General features: G+C 46.8%; 1 protein-coding gene across 1 annotated transcript in view; it reads right to left on the reverse strand.

Moving 5' to 3' along the window:
• Nucleotides 1-19,625, reverse strand: part of RNF43 (ring finger protein 43) — a 63,883-nt gene that overhangs the window by 3,990 nt on the left and 40,268 nt on the right. Inside the window, exons 3-7 of the mRNA XM_060756878.2 lie at nt 11,457-11,531; nt 8,393-8,524; nt 2,836-2,937; nt 2,425-2,586; nt 916-1,018 (exon numbers count right to left, since the gene is read on the reverse strand). Coding sequence (XP_060612861.2) covers nt 916-1,018; nt 2,425-2,586; nt 2,836-2,937; nt 8,393-8,524; nt 11,457-11,531 — 574 coding nt within the window. The remainder of the gene's footprint in view (nt 1-915; nt 1,019-2,424; nt 2,587-2,835; nt 2,938-8,392; nt 8,525-11,456; nt 11,532-19,625) is intronic.

Raw genomic sequence — 19,625 nt, forward strand, 5'->3', positions numbered from 1 at the left:
AAAACATCCAACAGAAGGACCTACAGGTTTCTAGATAGAATCTTCTCTAGACATTTGGAAGCCCTCCAAGTTGCCATGAAGGAACTGTATGAAGGGGTTGCAACATGAGGAAGGTTGAGAAACACTGCTCTATAGTCATACTGAAGGACCTTGGGAGAACATCTGTAGGTCCTTCAGGGCAATTTGGTGCAAAACTTCCAACAGAAGGACCCACAGGTTCATAGACGGAACCTTCTGTAGACATTTGGAGGTCCTCCAAGTCACCATGAAGGAACTGTATTAAGGGGTCACAACATGAAGGTTGAGAACCATTGCTCTAGAGTCATACTGAAGGAACTTGAGAGAACATCTGTAGGAACAATTCTGAGCAAAACTTCCAACAGAAGGACCTACATTTACATGACAATTCGTAACAGTAACAAAATGACAGTTATGAAGTAGCAACGAAAATAATGTTATGGTTGGGGGGTCACCACAGCATGGGGAACTGTATTAAGAGGTTGCGGCATTAGGAAGGTTGAGAAACACTGGGTTAGAAGGTGTCTGAAGAAGAGCGGACAAAATGGCCAAAGGTCTGGAAACTGAATGTTTTTGAGGAGAAGCTGAAGAAGCTGGGTACGCATAGCTTGGAGAAGCGAAGGGTGAGAGAGGACATCAGAGCCAGGTTTCAATATTTGGAAGCTTGTTTTCTGCTGCTCTAGAGACCAGGACACAACGGAGATATGGATTCAAATTCTATGAAAAGAGATTCCACCTAAATATGAAATAGATGGCCATCTCTCAAGGGTGCTTTCATTGTGTTTGTCTTGTATGGCAGAAGGGGGTTGGACTTGATGGCCCTTGGGCTATCCTCCAATTCTAGAATTCTGTGCTTCAGCCCATTCGCGGGGGAGTGCCATCTCGGCCAGTGCTTACCGACAATGTTGAACATGCATAGCGGACACGTTTGGTGCTCCTGTAGCCACGGATCCACACAGCACCGATGGAACTCATGGAAGCAGGTGATGATCCGAAGTTCCTGCAAAGAAAGACCCAGGTCAGGGAAGGAAAGGGCTCCTGGATACTCCTTTCCAACATTGCTTCTAACTCAGATTTCTTGACGGCAAGGCAGAAAGGAATCACCTTGTGCCTCCAGGAAAAAATGAATGTAAAACACCCCTCTGCTACAGAAGTGCAGATAAATGCACAAACGCTATGCATTCTTGTGAGTTTTCCAGACTATATGACCATGTTCCAGAAGCATTCTCTCCTGACGTTTTGCCCACATCTCTGACAGGCATCCTCAGCAGTTGTGAGGTCTGTTGGAAACTAGGCAAGTGAGGTTTATATATCTGTGGAATAATGTCCAGGGTAGGAGAAAGAACTCTTTGTCTGTTGGAGGCAAGTGTGAATGTTGCCATTGGCCACCTTGATTAGCACTGCAGAGCCTTGCAGCTTCAGCATGGAGACATGACATAATAATAATAATAATAATAATAATAATAATAATAATAATAGTTCTAGAGCACAATACTCCTGACCTCACAATCGTGTTAAAAACCAAGTATGGATCGTCGATGTTGCAATCCCAGACGACAGCAGGATTGCAGAGAAACAACTGGAAAAGTTGACATGATATAACAATTTAAAGATCGAACTGCAAAGACTCTGGCACAAGCCAGTCAAGGTGATAGGCACATTGGGTCCAGTGCCTAAAAACCTTGGCCTGCACTTAAACACAATCGGTGCTGACAAAATTACCATCTGCCAGCTGCAGAAGACCACCCTACTCGGATCTGCACACATTATTCGCCAATACATCACACAGTCCTAGACATGTGGGAAGTATCCAACGTGTGATCCAATACAACAGCCAGCAGAGTGACCTTGTTTACTGTGTACTAATCTTGTTGTGTTTCAAATAATAATAGTAACAACCACAATACTATTACAATAGAAATAATAATGCTGGTATTTAAAATGGGTCCCGACTGCATTTATTCTCCAGCGCAGATGCACCCAGAGAAGGTTATGGACCTTGGGAAACTATAACTCCCAGGACGAATGTCATCACATTACAGAATTGGTCAAACATCCAGATCATTACCAAAAATCCAATTCCCTACAACCTCCTGAAACGTTTGAAAAGAATGCTGTCTCTCCACACTTAAAGTATGCAAAGAATGCTCTATCCTACACTTGAATCCAACCGAATGTGATGGACTTATGTGATGTGGCTTACCAAATTTTAAGTGTAGCACTCAGTGGAATGTAGTAAATGTGATGAAGTGGTAAGTTTCTTTCTCCAAGCCATCGCCGTGTCTGCTCCTTAAATCAAGATCTCTAGCCACTTGTGTTGTGATGGAAGTGTTGCGCCTCTTTATGGGAACCCACAAGGGCTGGCCTACCTGTCCGCAAGTCATAAAGAACCCTCACACAACTCACCTGTCCTTCGCTGAACTCTTCCAAGCAGATGGCGCAGACAGGGGTAGAACTGCAGGAGCTGGCCGTATCTCCATTGGGAGCCCCAGGACGACGACGGCGAGTCTGGTACCTCCGGGTGGCCAGTTGGTTGATGGCCTGGAGGGTCTCTTCTTGAACGTGGGCCTTCAGGAATGATAAGAACATTCAGGGACCGAATAGGAAACAACAGAAGAGCCTAAAGGTTGGGAAATCCACCCTCTGATCATTTCCCAGCCCAAAAGCACCAAGCGAAAGTCATTAAGACAAACTAACCACTGGATAGCAGTCAACATTTGTCTACGATGCTAGGAAGAACTCCAGAACCCATCTCTCACAACTCTAATATAAGCAGGGTTTTTGAGAAACCTCATCCCAAATCAGATGGATCCTTACCTGGTTCCTCCTCGATTGGCAACGAGTGCGGACGATGAAGATCAGAACGATGACCAGGACTGTGCTGACTACTGTAAGGAGTATCCAGAGGTCATAGTTGGACTGTTGGAGAAATATCAGAAGGGGAGGGGATGTCAGTTCAAGCCCTGCCATGTTGGATCCTCCATCCGATCGAGGTCTATCAGTCTGGCCTACCTTGTAGGATTGTTATGAGGATAAACAGGCACTATGAGTAATGAAAGCCCAGATTAAGAGGGAATAAGGATGTTGTTACCACAAATATGAATTCTGCCTCTCCAAACGAAATTTGGTTCATTCTCCAGATTTCCAGGATTGTGGAAACTTAAAGCATGTTTCGGCATCCAAAGCAGTAGCTGGAAAAGGTACCCAGGGAAAGCAAAGATGGCAAAAGGGGATGTTCTAGATATGGATGATTTCCAAGGTCTCACTCTCTGAAATGCCAGGATGCCGCACTTTTAATTGGCAAGGCTTAAAAATAACTAGGTTCATTGAGTAATTAGATTATTCATAGATAACAGTAGATTTGTTCCTTCTCTTCATATGACTTATTATTTTTGAATTTTGAGGGTAAAATTTCGAAACTTTATGAAACTTCTGAATCTTTGTAAGTACTTCATTAATGGCGGTCGCACATGCGCATTAAGGGAAACATTACTGTCAGTGGGAAAACTTGAGGTGCTTCTCTCTCCTTCATTTTTGAGCTATCCTAATTAAACTTGCTACAGTGGTAGAACACATTTTCCACTGTTAGTTCACCAAATTTCAAAACGTTTCACATATTCACAATTTTTTTTGCAAATTTTCAGTTTTTAAAAACATTTTTGGCGCTCTCCTCCTCTGCCCCCCTCCCTCCTCAATCAGCCTTAATCGGCTGGAGAGGCATGCCAACAGGTTTGGCTTCGCCTCTCAGCAGGGCTTGGTTGCCCTGTGAATTTTAGTTTCGTCACAGCTACATCCGAACACATCCGAAACTTAAGAATCACAAGCACCTTTTGATTCAAATTCTTAATATTGGGGGCGGGGGGGGGGGGGCAGTAAGCAGGCGTGTTAGAACTCGCTTCAAAAGTGATAAATATCCGAACTAGATCTGAATCAAGGTTATTTCCACATCAAAAGTCTAGGAGTCATAGAGAGAGTAGAAGCCTTCTTTAAGCTTTTAGAAGCCAGTGTGTGTTTACATCAGAAGCAGTGAGTACAGTTTAGACTTCAATGCAGGAACAGTATGCTTATTGGACTCTCAAAACCAAGGAGATGCTTTAGACCAGGGGTCCTCAAACTAAGGCCCGAGGGCCAAATATGGCCCTCCAAGGTAATTTACCCGGCCCTCGCTCAGGGTCAACTAAGTCTGAAACTATTGGAATGTACACAACAACAACAACAACAATCTTATCTCATCAGCCAAAAGCAGACCCACACTTCCCATTGAAATACTAATATATTTCTTAAAATTGTTCATTTTAATTATTGTATTGTTTTTAAGTGTTTTTTTGTACTACAAATAAGATATGTGCCGGGTGCATAGGAATTCATGTTTTTTTCAAATTATAATCCGGCCCTCCAACAGTTTGAGGGACTGTGACCTGGCCCTCTGTTTAAAAAGTTTGTGGACCCCCCTGTTTTAGACTATGGACTATTGTTTCTAAGGAAGATAAGATATGTCCTACAACTCCTACAAAATCCTGTTGTAACTGGATTTATAAGCAAAGTGCCTGTATGCTGTATAAATGAAGTTTTGTGAGTAAACCAACTCTGTTACTGTTTTGTATCTCGAGAGCAAGATTTAAAGGCAAATATATTTTAAGGGAGAGTAGATGTTTTTGGGCAACTAAAGGAACACTTTTATAACGCTGCTGAATATATGTATATGCTTTTGTGCATTGGCATGTCTTTGTCCCTGACAGTTCAAAGACATACTTAGGTACATCAGTTTAACAGCTGAGAGACCTAGTTGCCTTGGATGAATGCTGGTGCATGTCATTTTTCCAAAAAGGTTGTGACTTCTAACAAGGTCATACCTTTCCTGTGACCTGGGTTTTTCCCAAAAGATTATGAATCCCATTTCCCAAATGGTTATGAAGATTCACATTTTCCAAAATATTGTGCCCTCCTTAACTCGTACCTTGGGAAGTCTGACTTGACCACGGTGGTCCACACTTTGGTTACATCCCGTTTAGATTACTGCGACGCTCTCTACGTGGGGTTGCCTATGAAGACTGCCCGGAAGCTCCAACTAGTCCAACGTGCGGCAGCCAGAATGCTAACACGAGCAGGGTACAGGGAGCATACTACTCCTCTGTTGCGCCAGCTCCACTGGTTGCCAATTAGCTTCCGAGCACAATTCAAAGTGCTGGTGTTAACCTATAAAACCCTAAACGACTCCGGCCCAGTTTACCTGTCCGAACGTATTCTCCCCTGTGAACCATCTACGTTGTTAAGATCGTCTGGATGGGCCCAGCTCTTGGTCCCACCGGCCTCTCAGGCGCGTCTGGTGGGGACGAGAGACAGGGCCTTCTCGGTGGTGGCCCCTCGACTTTGGAACTCTCTCCCACTGGAGATCAGAACTGCCCCCTCCATTCTGTCGTTCAGAAAACGGATGAAAACCTGGCTATGGGGTTTGGCTTTCGATGAGTGAATCAATATTTCTGTGATCGGATAGATGACGATGAATGATGGACAACGAATTCACTATGACGACTGACCATTGTTATTATGTGATTGCATTTTGCTGTTATAACGCTTTAATTGAATATGTTATATGATGTTTTTAATTATTGTTTTGTGATTTTATTGTTGGAAACCGGCCCGAGTCCCCCGATAGAGGGGAGAAGACCGGTATACAAAATTGCTAAATAAATAAATAAATAAATAAACTCCCTCCATGAATATCTGATTGACAGGGAACATTCCCTGTAATTCGTTACTTCCAAGCCATGAGGAAAAGATTGAAGCACACAACATTAAAAATTGAGGACCAAATCCTGAAAAATGGTTCAGAACAAAAAGAACGAAAATCTGGAAGAGACAGTAAAAACAAGCTTTGAGTCAGGAATAAAAACAAGAATGAACAAGTCCTGAAAAACGAGTGAAAGAAGAGATTTGGTATGGATGGAAGGAGCAACATGCGGTATGGATGGAGGACAAGCCAAGCGTGTGGTGAAGAGCTCTCTTTTTAATCATTTTTTTTTAACCAAGTGAAGATGGTTAGGAGATAGGTTCGGCCTGTTTCATCAGAGCAGAAAGGATGAAAGCTGGAGGTAGATAAGGATCTAGAAGAGAATTAGACAAAAGGAAAGCAAGACCAGATAGCTGGCTGGAGAACTGGAGAGCAAAAAGGAAGGAGCAGAAGAAGCCTATAATTAGACAGCGGGGCAAGATCAAAGGACCGGTTCTTCTTTTTTGTGTTTCTCCCTCCCTAGAAATAGGTGACACAATCATCTCTTTGAAGAAGAGGAGCCAGGAGAAAGTGAAAGGTTAAAGGTATGGATGAAGAAAGAAGGGAAAAGACATTGAAATCAGAGATGGGACAGAAAGGTCCAGCGGGAACCAGATGGAGGAGAACCTCATGAGGGATCCACGATGTACAGTAGAGTCTTGCTTATCTAACATAAACGGGTCGGCGGAACGTTGGATAAGTGAAAATGTTGGATAATAAGGAGGGAAAAGGTCAAATTATGTTATGATTTTACAAATTAAGCACCAAAACATCATGTTTTGCAACAAAACGACAGAAAAAGGAGCTCAACACAAAGTAACGTTCTGTAATAATTACAGTACAGTGTTCCCTTACTTATCGCAGGTGTTATGTTCCAGGACCACCCGCAATAAGTGAAAGTCCACAAAGTAGGGTCTGCCCCCTCCCTCTCTCTCACTCACTCAATGGTGGTGGTGGTGGTAGTAAGCGGCTCTTCTTCCCTCTGAGGGCTCTCTTCAGCGGGCGGCAGAGGCCCAGGAAGCAACGAGGAGCCTCCTCTACTGGGACTATCCACTCCAGAGACTTCTGGAGCAGCAGCAGCCACGGCACCCGCCTCTTCTCCGAGTGAGGAGGTGGCGGAGGTATCGCGGGGCCCAAGCGGCAGAGGGAAAAATGGGCCGGGGCCTGTGGGTGGGAAGGGAAGCACCAAAGAGGAGGAGAAGGAGGAAGGTAAAGAGGGCGAGAAGGCTGAGCTTACGCTGCTATTGCAATTGCCGCCGGCCTTGCGAGGTCTCCCAGATCTGGATCCAGGCCATGGGGGGATCCATCCATCCTGTGTTCCCTCGCTACTTGTACTGTATATTTTAAATTCATACTTTTTTAACGTGCGGGGCTTGATAAATGCAAGGCTGGGGTTAAAATTGCTGGAAGAAACATTAACAACTTTAAGTATGCAGATGATACCACTTTGATGGCCAAAAGCGAGGAGGAGCTGAGGAGCCTTCTAATCAAGGTGAGAGAAGAAAGTGTAAAAGCTGGGTTGCAGTTAAACATAAAAAAACCCCAAGATGATGGCAACCAGACTGATTGACAACTGGCAAATAGAGGGAGAAAACATGGAGGCCATGACAGACTTTGTATTTCTAGGTGCAAAGATTACTGCAGATGCAGACTGTGGCCAGGAAATCAGGAGACGCTTGCTTCTTGGGAGGAGAGCAATGACCAATCTCTATAAAATAGTGAAGAGTAGAGACATCACAATGGCAACAAAGATCCGCATAGTTAAAGCAATGGTATTCCCCATAGTCACCTATGGGTGTGAGAGCTGGACCTTAGGGAAGGTGGAGCGAAGGAAGAGAGATGCTTTTGAACTGTGGTGTTGGAGGAAAGTGCTGAGAGTGCCTTGGACTGCCAGAAGATCCAACCAGTCCATCCTCGAAGAAATAAAGCCCAACTCTCCTTAGAGGGAAGGAAAGTAGAGGCAAAGATGAAGTACTTTGGCCACATCATGAGAAGAAAGGAAAGCTTAGAGAAGACAACGATGCTAGGGAAAATGGAAGGAAAAAGGAAGTGGGGCCGACCAAGGGCAAGATGAATGGATGGCATCCTTGAAGTGACTGGCTTGACGTTGAAGGAGCTGGGGGTGGTGACGGCCGACAGAGAGCTCTGGCGCGGGCTGGTCCATGAGGTCATGAAGAGTCGGAAGTGACTGAACGAATAAACAACAACAAACTTTTTTAAAATCCGCAGAACAGCAAGTCCACGAAAAGCAAACCACAAAGTAGCGAGAGAACACTGTATTTACGAATTTAGCACCAAAACATCGCAATGTATTGAAACAGCTGTGGATCCAAACGGGAGGCAGACTGCATTGGATAATACAGAACGCTGGATCACACGGCACTTCACGCTTTGCTAGCTGTGAGCTCTTGCTCAACTTCTGTGTCCTGTTTATTTTTGGATGCTCTGTTGTATATTTTTTTGGTAATTTTCCCTAACATGTTGTCCATGATGTACCTCCATCGGTGTTTACACATACTGCAAGGGATGAAAGGTCTCAGCGTACAGATCTGCATCCCATGTTATTCAGGCAGAAAAGAGGTGTCTAATGGCAATAGCACTCACCCAAGCCGGCATCTCCTTCACTTCGATCTTCACATGCGCCTCCCGGTTATTGTTGACCACTCCCATCAGGAGTTCAGCATCATGACCCCAGATCAGAACCACTGGGTGGCTGAGGCCACGGGGCTTCCTCAGCTGTAAAACAAAGCATAGGTGTAAAATTATGTCAGACCACAATTTCACAGATTTGATAAATAGGGTCTCTCTGGAACAGCATTTCTCAACCTGGGGGTCAGGACCCGGGGGGGGGGGGGAGGGTGTCACAAGGCGGTTTCAGAGGGATCAACAAAGACCATCAGAAAACATATTTCTGATGGTCTCTTAGGAACCCTGAAGGCTGAAGACGAGGGAGAGCGTGCGAGGCTGGAGGGAGGCTCGCGCTGGAGAGTCCCTTCCAGGCATGAGGGTTTTGTGTGGGAAGTTTGGCCCAATATTGCAAGCCGTCAGGTCTTTGATTTGTTATTGCGTTTCTCCCTCCTGCTTGGGGGATAGAGGCGCAAAAGGTATGTCTGCTGGGAGCAGGAAGAGACTACATTTGAAAAGCCAGGCTTATATGGCTACAGATTGTTAACAGGAGACTTTAAGGCGCATACACAGTAGAGTCTCACTTATCCGACATAAACGGGCCGGCAGAACATCGGATAAATGAAAACGTCGGATAATACAGAGTCTCCTATTGTTACCCGTCCGATGCAGCACTAGACACCTAGAAATCCGAGAAGGAAGGAGGGAGGATGCTTCCCTTTCCGGTCCTGCCTCTTTTCCCCCTTTCCTCTCTCCTCCTTGTCTTGCTATTTTAACTTAGACAAAATGTCAGATAAGTGAAAGTCGGATAAGCAAGACTGTACTGAATATCCTAACAATTTCCTTTGAGATAACAATACCACTTTCTACACCTTCCACCATCTTCACAGATGAAAACCATCCCACATTTGAGGTCGAAATGGCACATTGTTGATGAAAAGTAGACTGCAGTTTGCTTTTGCCGAGGCCTTTTAAGTAAAGGTAAAGGGTTTCCCCTGACATTAGGTCGAGTCGTAGCTGACGCTGGGGGTTGGTGATTATCTCCATTTCTAAGCTGAAGAGTTGTCCGTAGACACCTCCAAGGTCATTTATTTATTTATTTACTATATTTATATACCGCTTTTCTCAGCCCTTGGACGACTCAAAGAGGTTTACAGTAGCAAAACTTCAATGCTCAATACATCATAAAACAGTTAAAAACAATTAAAACAATAGCATATAAAACAATCATTACAAAATCAGTAAAACATTTCCTTAGCGTCTCTTAGTTAAAATCAAGATCCAATCTCATCATCCAATTGTTCCATATTCCTATGTTCGTTACACTGCCTTTTCAAATGCCTGCTCAAACAACCAGGTCTTCACTTTCCTCTGAAATGTTAACAGGGAAGGGGCTGATCTAATGTCTGTAGGAAGGGCGTTCCATAGATGTGGCCAGCATGACTGCATGGTGCGCCGTTACCTTCCCACCGGAGCAGTACCTTCCGCTGGAGCGGTACCTATTACCTTCCCGCCGGAGCAGTACCTATTACCTTCCTGCTGGAGCGCTACCTATTACCTTACCTCTGGAGCGGTACCTATTACCTTCCTGCCGGAGCGGTACCTATTACCTTCCCGCCAGAGCGGTACCTATTACCTTCCCACTGGAGTGGTACCTACTGCTTTCTGCCAGAGTGGTACCTATTACCTTCCCTCCGGAGCGGTAGCTATTACCTTCCCGGCGGAGCGATACCTATTACCTTCCCTCCAGAGCGGTACCTATTACCTTCCCTCCGGAGCGGTACCTATTACCTTTCCGCCGGAGCGGTACCTATTACCTTCCCGCCAGAGCAGTACCTATTACCTTCCCGCCAGAGCGGTACCTATTACTGTCCCACCGGAGCGATACCTATTACCTTCCCTCCAGAGCGGTACCTATTACCTTCCCTCCGGAGCGGTACCTATTACCTTTCCGCCGGAGCGGTACCTATTACCTTCCCGCCAGAGCGGTACCTATTACTGTCCCACCGGAGCGGTACCTATTACCTTCCCGCCGGAGCGGTACCTATTACCTTCCCGCCGGAGCGGTACCTATTACCTTCCCGCCAGAGTGGTACCTATTACCTTCTCGCCAGAGTGGTACCTATTACCTTCCCGCCGGAGCAGTACCTATTACCTTCCTGCCAGAGCGGTACCTATTACTGTCCCGCCAGAGCGGTACCTATTACCTTCCCACCAGAGCGGTACCTATTACCTTTCCGCCAGAGCGGTACCTATTACCTTCCCGCCAGAGTGGTACCTATTACCTTTCCGCCAGAGCGGTACCTATTACTGTCCCACTGGAGCGGTACCTATTACCTTCCTGCTGGAGTGGTACCTATTACCTTCCCGCCAGAGTGGTACCTATTACTGTCCCGCCGGAGCGGTACCTATTACCTTCCCGCCTGAGCGGTACCTATTACATTCCCACTGGAGTGGTACCTATTACTCTCCCGCCAGAGCGGTACCTATTACCTTCCCACCTGAGCGGTACCTATTACCTTCCCGCCTGAGCGGTACCTATTACATTCCCACTGCAGTGGTACCTATTACTCTCCCGCCGGAGCGGTACCTATTACCTTCCCGCCGGAGCGGTATCTATTGCCTTCCCGCCGGAGCGGTACCTATTGCCTTACCGCTGGAGCGGTACCTATTACCTTCCCTCTAGAGCGGTACCTATTACCTTCCCTATGGAGCGGTACCTATTACCTTCCCACCAGAGTGGTACCTATCACCTTCCCGCCAGAGCGGTACCTATTGATCTACTCACGTTTGCATGTTTTTGAACTGCTAGCTTTGCAGAAGCTGGGGCTAACAGCGGGAGCTCATGCCGCTCCTTGGATTTGAACTTGCAACTTTTCGGTCTGCAAGTTCAGCATCTCAGCGCTTTAACCCACTGCGGTACCGGGGGCCCCTTACTTCTAGTACTCTGCTATATTTATGGTGGAATCACTCCAACTGAGGGTTATTTTTTGAGCCTAATAGCTCAGATTCCTCAACAATTCTCCAAAAGAGAGCTTCTTACCTGGTCAGCGGCAGTCTGGTCGTCTGTAATGTCAAAGAGAACGGCCCGTGCTCCCCTCTCTCCTGCCAGTTTGGCCTGCCCAAAAAGAGAGCCAAAGAACAGGGATCAGTCATGGCCTTAGGGAATTGGCATCATAGCATCAACGGTCTCCATCTTTGATTCGGTTTCAAGCTGTTACTCCTGATGGTTTATTTATATATATATAAAAGGGGTGGAGGGAATGAACCATAGTATCCTGGAGTTAGAAGACACACCAAGGGCCATCCAGTCCAACCTCCTTGTCTAAGCAGGACGGTACAATCTAATCCCTCCCAACAGATGACCATCAGCCTCTGCTTACAGCCTCCTAGAGAATAAGACCTTATTGTGGAAAGAGAAAGGCTTCCATGCTCTGTCTTACATATCTTTTAATAATATCTCACTTGTGGCAAAGCAACATTGAAGTGTGCTCAAAGTGGGAAGAATTACTAATGAGAGAGATCAAATCTTTGAAACTCAATCACTCCATCTCTCCTGACACACAAGCAGAGAGAGATCTCAAAGCACACAGCACATACGAGGGTTGAATGACAAGTAATGCCTCCACCTTTGTAACTCAACAGATGGCAGTACTGGTATGCTGCAGGTACTGGCTTGTTCAGTAGACTCTCCTCTACAGTTCCATTTTGGTGGGAAGTCTTAGCATTGAATGGTTGTGTTGTTAAAGTGAAAAGTAATGCCTCCACCTTCGTAACTTCTCAACAGATGACAGTACTGGTATGAAGCAAGTACTGGCTTCTTCAGTAAACTCTCCTCTACAGTTCCATCTTGGCCTTAGCATTGAATGGTTGTGTTGTTAAAGTGAAAAGTAATTCCCCCACCTTTGTAACTCCTCAACAGATGGCAATACTGGTATGCCGCAGGTACTGGCTTGTTCAGTAGACTCTCCTCTACAGTTCCATGTTGGCGGGAAGCCTTAGTATTGGACGGTTGTGTAGTTAAAGTGTGAAGTATGGAACCCTGCACAGACGGTCGGTCAGTGCGACTTAAGCAATTGAATTCTTGACAGCAGAAGGTGTCACCCCAAAGGAGATTCATCAGAGAATGCAACCTGTTTATGATGATTGTGTTGATGTGAGTACTGTGTGTTGTTGGGCGAGTTTCAGGTCTCAGCATCCTGGGTACCCATCGTGCACAGATCTTCCAATAGCCAAGCAAAGCAATAGTGTGACCCACACGTTTTTGTGAAATGCCGATTATGTTTGAAATTTCTCTCTGAGTGATACGACGATCATCCTGAATCAATTTGTCAACCTTTTGCTTGTGAAACTCAGTGGTTACTGTCACAGGACGTCCAACTCTTTGTCAGATGTTCCTACCTCAACATCTTTAAACTTACTCGCCCAACGACACACAGTACTCACATCAACACAATCACCATAAACAGCTTGCATTCTCTGATGTAATGAGAATGTGAACCACTGTGGCCAAGTCTGACTTCAGACTGCTCTTGGATTGTAGGTGAACTATACATCCCAGCAACTACAACTCCCAAATGACAAAATCAATCCTGCTCCCCACCCCTCCAGTATTCAAATGGGGGCGTATTGGTTATTTGTGCCAAATTTGCACCAGTGAATGAAAATACATCCTGCACTTCAGATATTTACATTACGATTCATAACAGTAGCAAAATTACAGTTAGGAAGCAGCATCGAAAATGGTTAGGGGTCAGCACAACATGAGGAACTGTATTAAGGGGTTGCGGCATTAGGAAGGTTGAGAACCACTGCTCAAAGTGGTGAATTCGTCCATCTAGCCCCAGCTTCTGCCAGCCTAGCAGTTTGAAAACATGCAAATTTGAGTAGATCAGTAGGTACCGCTTCTGCAGGAAGGTAACCGCACTCCATGCAGTCATGCCTGCCACATGACCTAGAAGGTGTCTACGGACAACGCCGGCTCTTTGGTATAGAAATAGAGATGAGCACCAACCCCCTGACTCAGGAAGGTTGAGAAACACTGCTCTAAGAAAAAGCTAATAATAATAATAATAATAATAATAATAATAATTTATTTATACCCCACTACCATCTCCCCAAGGGACTCGGAGCAGCTTACATGAGGCCAAGCCCAACAACACATCAATAAAACCTATATAGCTAGTCTATCTATTGTATTTGTATCGCACTTTTTCATGTGGCCAACATGAAAAATGATAGGTAAAGGTTTCCCCTTGACATTAAGTCCAGTCGTGTCTGAGTTTGGGGGTTGGTGCTCATCTCCATTTCTATGCCAAAGAGCTGGCGTTGTCCGTAGACACCTCCTAGGTCATGTGGCGGGAATGACTGCATGGAGTGCTGATACCTTCCTGCAGAAGCAGTACTTATTGATCTACTCACATTTGCATGTTTTTGAACTGTTAGGTTGGCAGAAGCTGGGGCTAACAGCGGGAGCTCATGCAGCTCCCCGGATTCGAACCTGCAAGCTTTTGGTCAGCAAGTTCAGCGGCTCAGCGGTTTAACCTGCTGCACCAACAGGTTGAAAAAATGATAACAGTGTGTAAATACAATTCAAACTGATGCAGCCACTCCTCGCTTGTCTTTTTGTATTCCCTTTTTCGGTCATTTGGCCACACGCTTGGGAAACTCTATGCCAGTGGTTCTCAATCTTCCTAATGCCGTGACCCCTTAATACAATCCCTCATATTGTGGTGACCCCCAACCATAACACTATTTTCGTTGCTACTTCAGAACTGTAATTTTGCTACTGTTATGAATTGTCATGTCAATATCTAATATGCAGGATGTATTTTCATTCACTGGACCAAATTTGGCACAAATACCCAATATGCCCAAATTTGAATACTAGTGGGGTTGGGGGGTGGGGGGTGATTTGTCATTTCGGAGTTGTAGTTGCTGTCATTTATAGTTAACTTACAGTCAGAAGAGCATTCCAAACTCCACCAATGATGGAATTGAAGCAAACTTCCATGACCAACAGAAAATACTGGAAGGCTTTGGTGGGCATTGACCTTGAGTTTAGGAATTGTAGTTCACCTACATCCAGAGAGCACTGTGGACTCAAACAATGATGGATATAGACCAACCTTGGCACAAATACTCAATACTTCCACATTTGAACCACTGGTGTAGTTTGTGGAAGATAGACCTTGATATTTGGGAGTTGTAATTTCTGGGATTTGAAGTTCTCCTACAATCAAAGAGTGTTCTGAACTCCACCAAGGACGGAGTTGAACCAAACTTGGCACACAGAACTCCCATGACCAACAGAAAATATTGGGAGGGTTTGGTGAGCATTGACCTTGAGTTTGGGAGTTGTAGTTCACCTACATCTAGGGAACACGGTGGACTCAAACAATGATGGATCTGGACCAAACTTGGCGTGAATACTCAATATGCCCAAACGTGAACACTGGTGGAGTTTGGGGAAAATAGACTTGACATCTGGGAGTTGTAGTTGGTGGGATTTATAGTTCACCTACAATCAAAGAGCATTCTGAACCCCACCAATGATAGAATTGAGCCAAACTTTGTACATAGAACCTCCAATACCAACAGAAAATACTGTGTTTTATTATGGTCTTAGACGACCCCTTTGACACCCCCAGGGGTCCCGACCCACAGGTTGAGAAGTGCTGGTCTATGCCTTAATTCAGCAGCAAGAACCACAATTACTCCTTTGCCATCCCACTCTTCTCTCTTCTTCTTCCTTTGTCGCCAGCTCGCTTCAATTGTTGCAGATGGAGTTCAAAGGAGTTTGGATCACATGAACCCAGGAAAAAGTCAGCAAAAGTAACTGGCTGCAGATCCTCGTGGCATGCGCGTTCTTCCTTGCCAATAGCTTTTGCTATCTTGTGTCCTGGTGCAAATCTTAGCCTTCTTTTTCTCTCTCTCTCTCTTTCTGTGAGCCAACCAGCCCGCCTCCTAGCCCTTCCCTGTCTGGGTGGAACAAAAGCCTGCTGTGTTCCCGCTGAGCAGTTGCAGCCTCTGCACCAGCCCCATCTACCTTAAATTCCCCCGCGTTCCCCACCCTTTCGGCCAGCTCACCTGCCTCCTTCCCTCCCTCTCCCATTGGCACTGGGGCCCTGCCAAGAACAGGCCTCAAAACTCAACCCGCTCTTGGCCGGGCTTCAAAGGCCTGCGACGACGCGAATGAACGAACCGCAAGCCCGGCCTCCCCACAAACGCCCCAGGGCAGGTGGTTGCTGGCCGCCGTCCTCCTCTTTCTCCTTCCACATGGCAGCAGAGGCCTCCTTGCTCTTCAAGACGTGGGCCACTCCTCAGGAGCAAGGCAAGAAGGGTGGCCTGGCTCATCCTTGAGGAAGGTTGACCTTTTGGAAGCTAGGAGACTTCTGTGCATGCTCAGAGGCACTCAATTGGATCAGTCAGAGAGCTGGAATGAAGGGCCATCTGGTCCAAGTCATCTTTACCATGCAGGAAGACATAATCCAAGCCTTCTCAACAGATGGACATCTGACCGCTGCTTAAAAGCCTCCAAAGATGGAGAGTCCACCACATATCCTTTCTATCATGAATGTTTTGATCCTGAAAGAAGTGAAAAGTAGAGTGCCACAAGTAGGGTTTCATCCTGGGCACGGTCCTGTTCAACATCTTTATTAATTCAAAGTGCTGGTGTTGACCTATAAATCCCTAAACAACTCTGGCCCAGTTCTTGTGGGTTTTTCTGGCTATATGGCCATGTTCTAGAGGCATTTCTCCTGACGTTTCGCCTGCATCTATGGCAAGCATCCTCAGAGGTCCCCCATAGATGCAGGCGAAACGTCAGGAGAAATGCCTCTAGAACATGGCCATATAGCCAGAAAAACCCACAAGAACTGAGTGATTCCAGCCATGAAAGCCTTCGACAATACATTGAACTCTGGCCCAGCTTACCTGTCCGAACAGATTCTCCCCTATGAACCATCAAGGTTGTTAAGATCTTCTGGAGGGGCCCTGCTCTCGGTCCCACCACTCTCGCAATCGTGTCTGGTGGGGACGAAGGACAGGGCCTTCTCGGTGGTGGCCCTTCGGCTCTGGAATTCTCCCATTGGAGATTAGAACTGCCCCTTCCCTCCTGACCTTTAGAAAGTTGGTGAAAACCTGGCTCTGGAATCTGGCATTTGATGAGTGAGTCAATAACTCTTGACCACACGGACAGGTGGGGATGAAATGTGATTTATTCTGATGACTCGGCCTTATGTAATTATATGATTGTATTTTAATGTGTTTTATATTAGTGTATTATTGGATGTGATGCTCACGAGGGGGTTTCAGAGCAGTCCCCAAAGACCACCATATTTAGAATGGTCTTAGGAACCCCTTTGGCAGAGAAAGCTGAAGATCTTGCCGCCGGTCCGTCTCTTACTTTTTGGAAGCAGACAACAAATTCTCCCACCGAAAGCCCTCCTCCGCTGTGATTGGTCGGCCACTCAGCAAGGGGAGGGCTGTTTCTGAGACTCCAAGCAGGGAAGGGAGAGCGTGCTAGCACATGGCAGCATGGTGCGCATGTGCAGACAAGGGAGAGCATACGAGGCTGGGAGGAGGCTCGTGCCAACAAGTCCCTTCAAGATATGTGGATTCTGTGTGGAAGTTTGGCCCAAATCCTCTCACCCAAAGCCCTTCTCTGCTGTGATTGGCTGGCCTCTTAGCCCACCTCTTAGACAAGAAGAGGACTGTTTCTGAGACTCCAAGCAGGGAGGGGAGAGCAGGCGTGCTCAGCGCGTGGCAGCATGGTGTGCATGTGCAGCTGGGGGAGAGCGTGCGAGGCTGGAGGGAGGCTCGTTCCAGCAAGCACTTTCAAGGCATGGAGTTTCTGTGTGGGAAGTTTGGCCTGATTCTGTCGTCGGTGGGGTTCAGAATGTTCTTTGATTGTAAGTGAACTATAAATCCCAGCAACTACAACTCGCAAATGTGAACACTCCACCAGTGTTCATATTTGGGCATATTGTCCATCCGTGCCAAGTTTGGTCCAGAGCTATCATTGTTTGAGTCCACAGTGCTCTCTGATGTAGATTCTGGGTTTTCAACTGCCCCTTTTGGGCTCTTGCTTGCTGAGGTGTTCTAGTGAGTGTCTCTGTAGATCTTAAAAAAAACTATTTCTTGATTTACGTCATAGGCATGTTGGCACAGGGGATGGGCCAGAGATGTCACTGCCTAGGTTCTTTCACTATTGGTTACTCAATTGTGGTTCAGTTGTGGTTCCCAGAATAGGGCACAGCGTGATTCCAGGTAACATGGTCTGGCCAAGCCATAATAGAAGGGGAGCATGACTTCCCTGGATCTATACTATTTATGCAGGCCAAAATCCGATTGGGTTCTTTTGCCGCTGCATGACATTATTGGCTCACATTCACCTTCCTGTCCACGTGGACTCCAAGATCATTTTCACACATCCTGCCAGGCATCTCCATTCTGTCTCTTTGCCTTTCCTTTTTTTCTGCCTAAGTGGAGCCTCTTGTATTTGCCATTGCTGAACTTCATTTTGTTAGTGTTGGCCAATCATCTCTTTCATCTGTGAAGATCATGTTCACCTGGGCACTCTGCTTGTATATGTCCTTCCACGTGGCATTGGCCTCCCTCTCATTGGGACAAAACCAAGTCCTCTTGCATTGGCAGGGAAGCGGTTAAGCCGCCTCCTGGCACAGAAGGAAGGAAGAGGAGAGGAAGTTTGATGAGGGAAGTGCCGAGCTGGAGCCAGATCTCATCCACCACCGCCTTTGATCTGGGCGTCCCTGGGAAGCGTGTGCAAGCAGGTACCCGAGCAGGGATCCCTCCTTCTTCAGCGCTCCTGCGCCTTTGCGCTCTGCAATTACAGCGCCCGCCCGAAGCGCCAGGGGCGTGCATCTGGCAGCCAGCAGGGTCAGAGGTCAGCCGCAAACACTCCCAGCTGTGCCGATCAAAGGAGCCGACAAGGACGACAACAACACTCAGCACTCTGGCTCTGTGCTCACCTGATCCAGGTTGCCTTCCCCAAGGGAAGACGGTAGAAAAAGGGGACATCATGGCTCAGCCAGAATCCTTGCTTAGTCGGGACTTTGGGCCAGTCCCATTCTCTCAGCCTCAGAGGAAGGCCAAAGCAAGCCTTTCGTATAAGGGGGCGTTGTGGCCCAGCCAAAAAGGGGGCTTTGGGACCAGACTGGTTGGAGTGTTGGGCTATGACTCTAGAGTACAGGGTTCGAATCCTTGCTCAGTCAGGACTTTGGGCCAGTCCCATTCTCAGCCTCAGAGGAAGGCCAAAGCAAGCCCTCCATATAAGGGGGCGTTGTGGCCCAGCCAAAAAGGGGCCTTTGGGACCAGACTGGTTGGAGTGTTGGGCTACAACTCTGGAGTACAAGATTTGAATCCTTGCTCAGTCAGGACTTTAGGCCAGCCCCATTCTCTCAGCCTCACAGGAAGGCCAAAGCAAGCCCTTCGTAAAAGGGGGTGTTGTGGCCCAGCCAAAAAGGGGCCTTTGGGACCAGACTGGTTGGAGTGTTGGGCTACAACTCTGGAGTACAAGATTTGAATCCTTGCTCAGTCAGGACTTTAGGCCAGCCCCATTCTCTCAGCCTCACAGGAAGGCCAAAGCAAGCCCTTCGTAAAAGGGGGTGTTGTGGCCCAGCCAAAAAGGGGCCTTTGGGACCAGACTGGTTGGAGTGTTGGGCTACGACTCTGGAGTACAGGGTTCGAATCCTTGCTCAGTTGGGACTTTGGGCCAGTCCCATTCTCTCAGCCTCAGAGGAAGGCTAAAGCAACCCCTCTGTATATGGGGGAGTTGTGGCCCAGCCAAAAAGGTGCCTTTGGGACCAGACTGGTTGGAGTGTTGGGCTATGACTCTGAAGTACAGGGTTCGAATCGTTGCTCAGTCGGGACTTTGGGCCAGTCCCATTCTCTCAGCCTCAGAGGAAGGCTAAAGCAACCCCTCCTTATAAATCTGGCCAAGAGATAACATAGAATCATGGAGTTGGAAGAGACCTCATGGGCCATCCAATCCAACCCCCTGCCAGAAAGTAGGAAAATCGTATTCAAAACACCCCGACAGATGGCCATCCAATCTCTGTTTAAAAGCCTCCAAAGAAGGAGTCTCCACCACACTCCAGGGCAGAGAGTTCCACTTCTGAACAGCTCTCTCTCACAGTTAAGAAGTTCTTCCTCATGTTCAGGTGGAATCTCCTTTCTTGTAGAGTCTCAC

This window comes from Anolis sagrei, chromosome 11 (assembly GCF_037176765.1).
Source record: "Anolis sagrei isolate rAnoSag1 chromosome 11, rAnoSag1.mat, whole genome shotgun sequence".
Taxonomy (NCBI): Eukaryota; Metazoa; Chordata; class Lepidosauria; order Squamata; family Dactyloidae; genus Anolis; species Anolis sagrei.